Source organism: Oncorhynchus mykiss, chromosome 17 (assembly GCF_013265735.2).
Source record: "Oncorhynchus mykiss isolate Arlee chromosome 17, USDA_OmykA_1.1, whole genome shotgun sequence".
NCBI lineage: Eukaryota > Metazoa > Chordata > Actinopteri > Salmoniformes > Salmonidae > Oncorhynchus > Oncorhynchus mykiss.
The window spans coordinates 63,326,697-63,338,821 of record NC_048581.1 but is presented as its reverse complement, the minus strand read 5'-3'; the positions used below and the strand labels follow the sequence as shown (position 1 = coordinate 63,338,821).

The 12,125-nt window shown below is 41.5% G+C and overlaps 1 protein-coding gene across 3 annotated transcripts in view; it reads left to right on the top strand.

Moving 5' to 3' along the window:
- LOC110494343 (AMP deaminase 2) overlaps positions 1–12,125 on the top strand; it is an 81,135-nt gene that overhangs the window by 14,098 nt on the left and 54,912 nt on the right. The window contains exon 1 of one of the 3 annotated variants that reach the window (XM_036950418.1): positions 5,235–5,353. The exons of the other annotated variants lie outside the window; for them this stretch is intronic. Within the exon in view, the coding sequence (XP_036806313.1) occupies positions 5,269–5,353 (85 nt within the window). The 5' untranslated portion in view covers positions 5,235–5,268. Of the gene's footprint in view, positions 1–5,234; positions 5,354–12,125 lie in introns of those variants that run through there. 3 annotated transcript variants of the gene reach the window in all.

Here is a 12,125-nt window from a genome sequence, read left to right as displayed (position 1 = left end):
TGGGCTGCCTAATTTGCCAGAACTTTACGTAATTATGACATAACATTGAACGTTGTGCAATGTAACAGGAATATTTAAACTTATGGATGCCACCCGTTAGATAAAATACAGAAAGGTTCCGTATTTCACTGAAAGAATAAACGTCTTGATTTCGAGATGATAGTTTCCGGATTCGACAATATTAATGACCTAAGGCTTGTATTTCCGTGTGTTATTATGTTATAACTAAGTCTAACTAACATAAGGTCAATTGTATGTTACAGCGCAATGTACAAAAGTGCATTAGCTGACAATAGCTAGCTAATAAATGTACTGAGTCAGAGCAAACGTAATTAGCTATACAGCCTGATAATACCAGTGATGGTGTAGACCTAAATCAGCATGTTGTTTGTGCAATAGTATCTTCTAAATCAGTATGTGAAGCAAGAATATGTTAGCTACATGAAGAAGTTAAGAGAACATTCAATGTAGCCAAAGATTATAGGGTCGCCTAGGAAACCGTTATCAACACTTTGGTTTTTACACTGCCACAATAACTCCTCCCTGGCATTTTTATTCATTGTCATGTCAAACAACAATGTATTCAAAGTGCCCACTATTATATTCTAACTATAGAATTAGAATAATAATTATATTTCCATGATTCCAACAGTTCATCCAAGTGTTTTGCTCTAAATCGCAAGTCAAATCGCAATTGCAACAGTTGGTTAAAAATAAGGCCTAGATTATTTGCCCATATCGTGCAGCCCAATGTGGAAGTGTGGAAATGATCTGAAATTAGTGCAGGAAATGCAGAAATGTATAAAAAATACTGAAAATGATTTTGGGTTGAATTGAACAATATAAAATTCAGAATGGAGAAAGACCAGTTGAAATCACTTAGAATGTACAGTGCATTAGGAAAGTATTCCTAAGTCCTTTAATTTTTTCCACGTGTTGTTACTTTACAGCCTTATTCAAAAAATTTATAATTGTTTTTTTCCCTCATCAATCTACACACAATACCCAATGGCGATGTATTACATTTACATATGTATGCAGACCCTTCACACAGTACTTTGTTGAAGCACCTTTGGTAGCGATTTCCGCCTCGAATCTTCTTCGGTATGATTCTACATGCTTGGCACACCTGTATTTGGGGAGTTTCTCCGATTATTTTCTGCAGATCCTCTCAAGCTCTGCCAGGTTTGATGGGGAGCGTTGCTGTACAGCTATTTTCGGGTCTCTCCAGAAATGTTTGATCTGGTTCAAGTCCAGGCTCTGGCTGGGCCACTCAAGGACATTCAGAGACTTGTCCCAAAGCCACTCCTGCGTTGTCTTGGCTGTGTGCTTATGGTCGTTGTCCTTTTGGAAGGTGAACCTTCCCCCCCAGTCTGAGGTCCTGAGCACTCTGGAGCAGGTTTTCATCAATAATCTATCTGTACTTTGCACTGTTCATCTTTCCCTTGATTCTAACTAGTCTCCCAGTCCCTGTCGCTGAAAAACATCCCCACAACATGATGCTGCCAACACCATGCTTCACCGTAGGGATGGTGCCAGGTTTTCTCTAGACGTGACACTTGGCATTCAGGCCAAAAAGTCCTTTAGGTGCCTTTTGGCAAACTCCAAGCGGGCTGTCATGTATCTTTTGCTGATAAGTGGCTACCATACATGCCTGATTGGTGGAGTGCTGCAGAGATGGTTGTCCTTCTGGAAAGTTCTCCCATCTCCCCAGAGGAACTCTGGAGCTCTGTCAGAGTGACCATTGGGTCCTTGGTCACCTCCCTGACCAAGGCCCTTCTCCCCCGATTGCTCAGTTTGGGCTGGCGGCAAATTCTAGGAAGAGTTTTGGTGGTTCCAGACCTCTTCCATTTAAGAATGATGGAGGCCACTGTGTTCTTGGGGACTTTCAATGCTGCAGACATTTTTTGGTACCCTTCCCCAGATCTGTGCCTCGACACAATCTTGTCTCAGAGCTCTACGGACAATTTTTTTCTACCTCATGGCTTGGTTTTTGCTCTGACGTGCACTGTCAACTGTGGGACCTTATATAAACAGGTGTGTGCCTTTCCAAATCATATCCAATCAATTGAATTTACCACAGGTGGACTCCGATCAAGTTGAAGAAACATCTCAAGGATGATCCGTGGAAACAGGATGGATCTGAGCTCAATCTTGAGTCTTATAGCAAAGGGTCTGAATACTTGTAAATAAGGTATTTCTGTTTTAAGTTGGTAATAAATGTGCAAAGATTTCTAAAAGCTTATTTTTGCTTCGTCATTATGGAATATTGTGTGCAGATTGCGGAAAAACATTGATTTAATCAATTTTAGAATCAGGCTGTAATGTAACAACATGTGGAGAAAAGGGAAGCGGTCCGAATACTTGATATCCTGTTTGTGTTGCCACCCTAGAGTCCCACACTACTCATAAAGCAAATGTATAACTATTTTTATTATTGAAAAACATAAAATACCGTCATACCGTCCAATTGTTTTAAAATACTGTGATGTGATATTTTGGCCATATTGCCCAGCCCTAATAGAGACCTTTTAAGGGTACATACACATTTTCCATGACTTTTCTATGACTTTTAACCACATTTGGAAAGAACTGAAAACTGCTGTTCACAAATGCTCTCCATCCAACCTCACTGAGCTCGAGCTGTTTTGCAAGGAGGAATGGGAAAAAAATTCAGTCTCTCGATGTGCAATACTGAAAGAGACATACCCCAAGCGACTTACAGCTGTAATCGCAGCAAAAGGTGGCGCTACAAAGTATTAACTTAAGGGGGCTGAATAATTTTGCACGCCCAATTTTTCAGTTTTTGATTTGTTAAAAAAGTTTGAAATATCCAATAAATGTCGTTCCACTTCATGATTGTGTCCCACTTGTTGTTGATTCTTCACAAAAAAATACAGTTTTATATCTTTATGTTTGAAGCCTGAAATGTGGCAAAAGGTCGCAAAGTTCAAGGGGGCCGAATACTTTCGCAAGGCACTGTATATCTCAACTTTCCTAATATTAAGCACATTGCTTCGCATTACAACAGGAGTATAGCTTACCTGGCTGGCATGAAAATGAACCACAGGAAAAGCGTCCTCCATTTGCTATTTAAGTGCATAGATGACATGTATTTTTTCCCCCATTTAGAGACAGGTGCATGATAATGGTCTATTCTAAATCAAAACAAATTTAACACATGATTTAGTATATGTAAAGACAAGATTATATTAAGAATTAGAGGTCGACCGATTATGATTTTTCAACACCTATACCAATTATTGGAGGACCAAAAAAGCCGATACCGATTAATCGGCCGATTTTCTTTAAATTTAGTTGTAATAATGACAATTACAACAATACTGAATGAACACTTATTTTAACTTAATATAATACATCAATAAAATCAATTTAGCCTCAAGTAAATAATGAAACATGTTCAATTTGGTTTAAATAATGCCAAAACAAAGTGATGGAGAAGAAAGTAAAAGTGCAATATGTGCCATGTAAGAGAGCTAACGTTTCAGTTCCTTGCTCAGAACATGAGAACATATGAAAGCTGGTGGATCCTTTTAACATGAGTCTTCAATATTCCCAGGTAAGAAGTTTTAGGTTGTAATTATTATAGGAATTATAGCACTATTTCCCTCTATACCATTTGTATTTCATTAACCTTTGACTATTGGCTGTTCTTATAGGCACTTTAGTATTGCCAGTGTAACAGTATAGCTTCCGTCCCTTTTGTGTTCCTTGTTCTTCATGATGCTCTCTGCGCTTTTAACGGACCTCTGAGACTATCACAGTGCAGCTGCATTCATACGGAGACTTGATTACACACAGGTGGATTGTATTTATCATCATTAGTCATTTAGGTCAACATTGGATCATTCAGAGATCCTCACTGAACTTCTGGAGAGAGTTTGCTGCACTGAAAGTAAAGGGGCTTGATGATTCATGATTGTGTCCCACTTGTTGTTGATTCTTCACAAAAAAATACAGTTTTATATCTTTATGTTTGAAGCCTGAAATGTGGCAAAAGGTCGCAAAGTTCAAGGGGGCCGAATACTTTCGCAAGGCACTGTACTTGTACTTTTACTTTTGAAACGTAATTATATTTTAGCAATAACATTTAATTATGATACTTAAGTATATTTAAAACCAAATGCTTTTAGACTTTTACTCAAGTAGAATTTTACTGGGTGACTTTCACTTTTACTTTAGTCATTTTCTATTAAGGTATATTTACTTTTGCTCATGACATTTGGTTGCTTTTTCCACCACTGCTTGCAAGTTTTATTTTGAATTGGTGATCTAGTTCGTCTGTCTGTCATTATCTTATACCTGCTGTTGAAATGTCACGCTCTCTCTCCTCAGGCAACGGCCCACTGGCACACACAAACACACACTGAAGTGTCATTCCGATGATGGCTGATATGTAGATGTTTAAGTGATTGATAATATTTAAGTGTGCCTTCATGAATTACATTGACAAAAAATATTAAACTAATTTCCATAACTTTTCATGACCTTTACAAACTCTCACTTGACAACTTGGAACAGCGCATCATACTTATTCAGGCTGATGAATGTCCACTCTTTATTGCTATTCAATGCAGATTCCGCCTTCATTCCGCTTTGATCAAACTTTATTACCTCGGTGTGTGAAAACTAGGACAGCGATAGGCTACTTTGTTTTATAGATGAGCCAGTACGCAATTCCCCAAAAATTAGAAGTGCCTGAACTCCGCTTCGGCCCAAGTCGAGCACTGCCGATCTAAGATATTTGTCATTGATTTCTATTTTTAGAAGACCGGAAAAACGTTCTGTCGTGTGCTCTCGTTGGTGCTGCTGTCCTATACCATGTTTGCTGTGGTGTAGTTGTGTGTCTCACTCAGGGCCTGCTGCCTATCACACTTACTGCGCTGAAAACTCTGAACTGCAATGCCCTCCTCCACCGTTGTCTTTCTCCGCATTGGCTCTCGGCAGCTCGTTCCACGGTTGCTGGGGCAACCGAGGAGGATGCGACCCAGCGTGGCAGGGCGAAGCCTTGGGCTGCGTTGTGTCCGGGCCCCGTGTTGCCTGACCTGGGGCTAGGTGGGGGGAGGAGCCAGCCCTGCAGATGGGTTTCCACAGGCCCTGCATGGGCCTTGCCGTCCAGCTGCAACAAAAGCCCCCCCTAATGTTAAAGCTAGCGCCAGCGTCACAGCTGCGCCTCTCTGCCTCTGCCGGCTGTTCTGCAGCTCTGCCTCACTCTGCTTTGGCTGTCACAGGAGCACAGGCAGCAAGATGTCATCCTCCTCCAGCGAGGGCCAAGGGAAGCCCAAATCCCCACTGCGCAAGAGGGGGAGTCTGCAGAGCACCACCAGCCCTGGTGAGTGGAGGGGTACGGGTGCAGTGGGGTCCCAGAGAGGGGAGTAAGGGAAAGCGGGGGTTAAACGGGAGGAGTTGGAGGTGTGGATTTGCATTTGGAGTCGAACGGACACATATGCTAGTGCAGTAGTGTGAAGGCACTCAATGTTATTACAGTAGAATGGGAAAGATAAAGAAAAACTGTGGAAATATGAATTTTCCTTCTCTGGTAGTCCAGTTTTTTGGGGGATTCATTTGTTGATTAGGTCTATTATCTAATGGGAGTTTTGCATGCACTTTCAATTGTCCTTTATTTCACTGACTGTGTGAAGAGGATGTTGGACTGTAAAAGGTATTTTTTTCTTTCTACATTTTTCTCCCATTTGAAAGCAACCATGCTTAGTTTATGCATGGTTAATCATGGAATATGGTTTGTTTGATTGTTTCTAATAGTCCAATCAAGGTTGTTAATTCACCAACAGCTAAACATTTTGATCTACAGCAGGAGGTCAACAACATTTTCTTTTATCAGAGCGTTAAAGCTAGAATCCTTATTGTTGAAACTGCTATGCAATATTACAACAACAAAGAAGTTACTGCCAACTACAAACTCTGTTTTTTTCACTTGGACATCATTGCTTGCGCTTTCGAACAGCAGAAAATGTACTGCACAGTGGAGGCTGCTGAGAGGAGAATGGCTCATTATAATGGCTAGAACGGAGTGAATGGAATGGCATCAAACACATGTATTTGTTACCATTCCACTAATTCCGTTCCAGCCATTACCACAAGCCCGTTCTCCCTAATTAAGGAGCCACTAACATCCTGTGGCACTGACATTTTTTTTCCCATGAAGCTCCTCACCTCTGCTTCTTCAACAAAACAAAAACAATATATTTGAGATATTCGACAAGCATGTGTCCACATGCTTTTGATCGTATAGTGTATTTTCCCCATTTCAGTTTTGGCCTTTGGAACTGTGAAAGATAGTATCAGCTGAGAACGTTTGAGGAGCACAGATAAGTAAGCAATAGTCAAGTTTTGCATCGGTCAAAACTCATGTCAAATTGAATCACTCACTCCACTCTGTGTGGCCAGTATGGTTTATTAGAGGACAGCTTGGCTGGAAATGGGACAGAACAACTTCCAGCCTCTCCATATCTCCCCCAGTGGGCTTGGATAGGGCACAGCAATAGGGCCCATTTATTTCCTATATCTCATCACAGCCCTCACCATGACAATGGCCCCTTTGGTTGTTTGGCCAAGCCATGCTATGTCACACACACAGGGGAATTTTTATGTAGAAGAACTGAGAAGCTCAGACATTCTACTCCAAAATGAATGGAAAATATAGTTGCAAGCAGCCATGCCGAGGTTCAAGCTTTGGCCCCATAGCGCCACCATCAGGACAAATTCCACACATTTCCCTAGGATGAGCTACTTCAGTACTACTTGCCATGCTTGCCAAATATCAGAACTCCACATCGAACAGATCATGCAATATGCTTTTAATGTATTTTGGACCAATCTTGACAGTGTTTGGAACATGTGTACCAAGTAGGGTTTGGTGATATTACGATAGTATTGATATCGAAGATGATTGGCAGCCATCGTTGATGGTGACGACATCGTGATGTGACACATTGCAGTAAAGAGCTGACTGGGCATCCCACAGCAGGGCCATGCCAAGTGGCCTATTCCTTTGCTATAGCCTGCATAAGCTATTTCAATACATAGGTTGTAACCAATTTGCAGAATGTGTGACGATGTAGACAGAGCTAAGATTTTCACCAAAGAAGCGCAAAATATCCATTGAGGAAATATGTTAGATTTTTTTCCCCCCTCAATGTCAAAAGAATCTGGGCCATATAACCAAAGCCCATTTAGATTTTTTTTAGACCGGACACTCCGGTGTCTAATTATTAAAATAAAAAATATATATATATTTTCTCTCCATTTTATATGAATACGACTTCAGTTTTTATGCATGCTGGCTTTCTCCCATCGCACTACTTCCTGATCAAACAATGAATTAATCTAACAGAGTTCTCAGAATGTTTTAAGTTGTTTGTGAATAATCTAAAAACATGATAGGCCTAAGGTAATAATGACAAAGGTAGAACAAACAATAGCAAGATATTAAAATATAACAAGTAGTGAGATGTTAGCTTTCAAAGTTTGCATTTTCAATCACTTGTTATTGCGCCACCATATGGCCAATTGGCATGGCATTGCATGAAAGGGTGTGGCCACAGAGTTTCTAAACCGAGAGGGGCAACATCGCAAGACTTCCAAGAACGCTTGCGAAACAGACCAAGCAGACCAGTTTGGGGTTTGAGAAGTCAATGAGAGAAGTGAAAATAATTCCTTAGTTGTTAATTTTCTCAGAATCTGAAGGCACAACCTAGATTCAAACCAATGTCTTAAGTAGTTGAACATGTTATTACTCCAACTTTGTGAAAGTGACAAACTGACACATTTTCGTCAAAAACAACATTATATCGAATTAGTGCCTTTGATGGCCTACACATGGGCAGTTCGGAGCAAGACGTCTGTTAGACCTGATGACCATGAGCTTATCTAGTTATCGCTTACGAGTGTGATCGGGGATTTCTAGGGAGAAACCACTTCTCCAATATCTTCATACTGTACTGTCTTTGGTGTGGCCCTTGGTCCTTGCACCCTCCTACGCCTTACCATCTCATTGGAATTTGCATATAAAAAAGAAAATTGGCGGAACCGGAATAATAATTACCAATGCCAACAAATACGAAGATGGGAACCAATATACACAGGCAGTTAGGAAAGCAACTCGCCCAAACCTCCCCCATTTCTCCTTCACCAAAATCCAGATAGCTGATGTTCTGAAAGAGTAGCAAAATCTGAACCACTACAAATCAGCTGGGCTAGACAATCTGGACCCTCTCTTTCTAAAAGTATCCGCCGCAATTGTTGTAACCCCTATTACTATCCTGTTCAACCTCTCTTTCGTATCATCTGAGACCCCCAAAGATTGGAAAGCTGCCACGGTCATCCCCCTCTTCAAAAGGGCAGACACTCTAGACCCACACTGCTACAGACCTATATCTATCCTACCCTGCCTTTCTACGGTCTTCAAAAGCCAAGTTAACAAACAGATCACCGACCATTTAGAATCCCACTGTACCTTCTCCGCTATGCAATCTGGTTTCCAAGCTGGTCATGGGTGCATCTCAGCCACGCTCAAGGTCCTAAACGATATTATAACCTCCATCGATAAAAGACAATACTGTGCAGCCGTATTCATCGACCTGGCCAAGGCTTTCGACACTGTCAATCACAACATTCTTATCGGCAGCCTTGGTTTCTCAAATGACTGCCTTGCCTGGTTCACCAACTACTTCTCAGAGTTCAGTGTGTCAAATCGGAGGGCCTATTGCCGGACATCTGGCAGTCTCTATGGGGGTGCCACAGGGTTCAATTCTCGGGCCGACTCCCTTCTCTGTATACATCAATGATGTCGCTCTTGCTGCTGGTGATTCTCTGATCCACCTCTACGCAGACGACACCATTCTGTATACTTCTGGCCTTTCTTTCGACACTGTGTTAACTAACCTCCATATGAGCGTCAATGCCATACAACACTCCTTCCGTTGCCTCCAACTGCTCTGAAATGATCACTGCCCGCACCTGCCCGCCTGTCCAGCATCACTACTCTGGACGGTTCTGACTTATGTGGACAATTACAAATAGCTAGGTGTCTGGTTAGACTGTAAACTCTCCTTCCAGACTCACATTAAGCATCTCCAATCCAAAATGTAATCTAGAATTGGCTTCCTATTTCGCAACAAAGCATCCTTCACTCATGCTGCCAAACATACCCTCGTAAAACTGGCTATCCAACCGATCCTTGACTTCGACGATGTCATTTACAAAATAGCCTCCAACACTCTAGTCAGCAAATTGGATGCAGTCTATCCGTTTTGTCACCAAAGCCCCATATAGTACCCATCACTGCGACCTGTATGCTCTCGTTGGCTGGCCCTCGCTTCATATTCGCCGCCAAACCCACTGGCTCCAGGTCATCTATAAGTCTTTGCTAGGCCTTATCTCAGCTCACTGGTCACCATAGCAGCACCCACCCGTGGCACTCGCTCCAGCAGGTATATTTCACTGGTCACATATTGGACCATGCATATAGCCTATGCATGGTCCATATTATCAGGTACACTATTATCAATAAGCATTATCACCTGTAGCCCATCTGATGCAGCATAGTCGCTATAAATACAGTGGGGCAAAAAGGTATTTAGTCAGCCACCAATTGTGCAAGTTCTCCCAGTTAAAAAGATGAGAGAGGCCTGTAATTTTCATCATAGGTACACTTCAACTATGACAGACAAAATGAGAAAAAAAAATCCAGAAAATCCCATTGTAGGATTTTTTATGAATTTATTTGCAAATGATGGTGGAAAATAGGTATTTGGTCAATAACAAAAGTTTCTCAATACTTTGTTATATACCCTTTGTTGGCAATGACTGAGGTCAAACGTTTTCTCTAAGTCGTCACAAGGTTTTCATACACTGTTGCTGGTATTTTGGCCCATTCCTCCATGCAGATCTCCTCTAGAGTAGTGATGTTTTGGGGCTGTTGCTGGGCAACACAGACTTTCAACTCCCTCCAAATATTTTCTATGGGGTTTTCTATGGGGTTGAGATCTGGAGACTGGCTAGGCCACTTCAGGACCTTGAAATGTAAGTCACTACCCCAAAAAGATTCTGAAGTATGGTCGTGTTTTAACATAAGTTACCCTACAATTGACGTGTTAGATTTAGCTCCACTCTCCGCTAGGCACTCACAGCGAATTGCAAAGCGGTAAAGTAACCATGCCACTGGTAAAAACTCAGGGTTTGAAAATTGTGCAGTTTACACATATTTAGGAGTTTAGAAATAAATAATGGAAAGCTGGGATCCCCCTCTTTTTAACAAATATCATTAAAACGGCTGTTGTCCCCATGAATGCAATCATTTCTGTGCATGAACTGCTTGTCAGAATGCATGTTTCCCTCCCTATGGCACTCTTTACTTGAATGCACTTCGAGAGGAATATTTTAGATAAAATGTTCTACTATGGGGTTGTCTGATTTTTCTAGTCATTACTAGTTTTGTTTGCAGAGAAAAAGTTAATGTGGACTGTTGTAGCATCTTGAAAATGTGCCTCGGTTGAAATATTTGTTAATGTTCCATATTGTGGGTGCGTGGCGGCAATGATTTTGCCATAGCGCAGCGCCACATCTTAAATGACTGCAGCAGACACACTGCTTCATGGACTCCTGAGTGGTGCAGCGGTCTAAGGGACTGCATCTTAGTGCAAGAGGTGTCACTACAGTCCTTGGTTCGAATCCAGGCTGTATCACATCCGGACGGGATTAGGAGTCTCATAGGGCGGCACACAATTGGCCCAGTGTCGACCGGGTTTGGCCGGGGTAGGCCGTCATTGTAAATAAGAATTTGTTCTTAACTGACTTGCCTAGTTACTATACCGGAGTATGCAGTGTACACAAGGGGTGCTATTTTTTCAACAACAAAAAAAGGATTAAAAAAAAGTTTAATATGTAGAAGGGTTCTTGATCCAGGAGGGGATTGATTGTCTCTGCTGTAACCAAGAAGCTTAATCTTAAAAGCTATCTACTTAGTTAGCAAGTAATCAAACCAAATGCATTGCTGGAGCCCTGAGCTGGAGATAACTATCTGTGATGTGCCAAATAAATTAACTAATCCAAGATAAGTTAGCTTTAGGGCGCCCCAAATTAAAAATGTATAGTTTTATTTTTTGTTGTTGACAGTATTGAAAATCATACTGTCGGTAATTCAAAATTCACCAGGATACAGTATATGTTATACTGCCTAAGCCTACAGTACATGACACCAACTTCATTGTTATTGAGTGAAATTTAGTTAAATTTCATATGTTAAGTTTCAAATTGATCAGTACTTGGTAGGCCTTTTAAAGCAGTGAAGCATGGTTATCTACACACAACATAAAGAGTGAAGTCAGCACTCAGCCAGCACTTACAGTAGCCTACACAGAAACTCTGTGCCAAGAACCCTGGCCAGTTAAACAATTAACAACTCATACTGCTGTGTGTGTGCTGTTGTCACCAGAGCATCTATTTTCCCCAGCCTCAGAATGTACCATCCTATTAGCCAGCATGAATGTTGGATGGCTGGAGAGATGCAGCCAGGTCAGTGGATCACAGAGGCAGTAACTCACAAGGAAACTCAGGCTGTGGTGTGTGCGCACTGTGCTGAGGTAGCCTGTCTCTGCTGCAGTAATAAATAACTTAGAGCTCTCTCCTCCAGTGCAGTCATTTAAGTCCCCTTGATTAGCCGCTTGGCTGAGCCCTTTCCCACCCTCTGCCATAGGAGGCACATCCACCCATTTTAGAGCTTCACACACCAAATAACTGTCATGGTGAAGGGAGGTACACACAGCATCTAGTTAGGGAGATCTTAACTGCCATATTACTACAATAAAGGATGCACCCATGCAGTTGGACCTTAAACAGTTTTAGGTGCCAATTGATTGTTGTGGAAAACACACAGAATGTTACTTTATAGGCCACACTCTGGCCCCCCTATTATGCTTTGCAAGATGTCATTATTTAAGTGCTTTTTGGTTTGATACAAATATTCACAGGCGTACTCATGTTTTTTTTGTAGCTAGGCCGAAATTATTGGATAAGATTTGTTCTGATGGTAAAGCCCTTCTGCTGTTTACATGTAGTTTTTCTATGTCTCATGAATCCCTAGC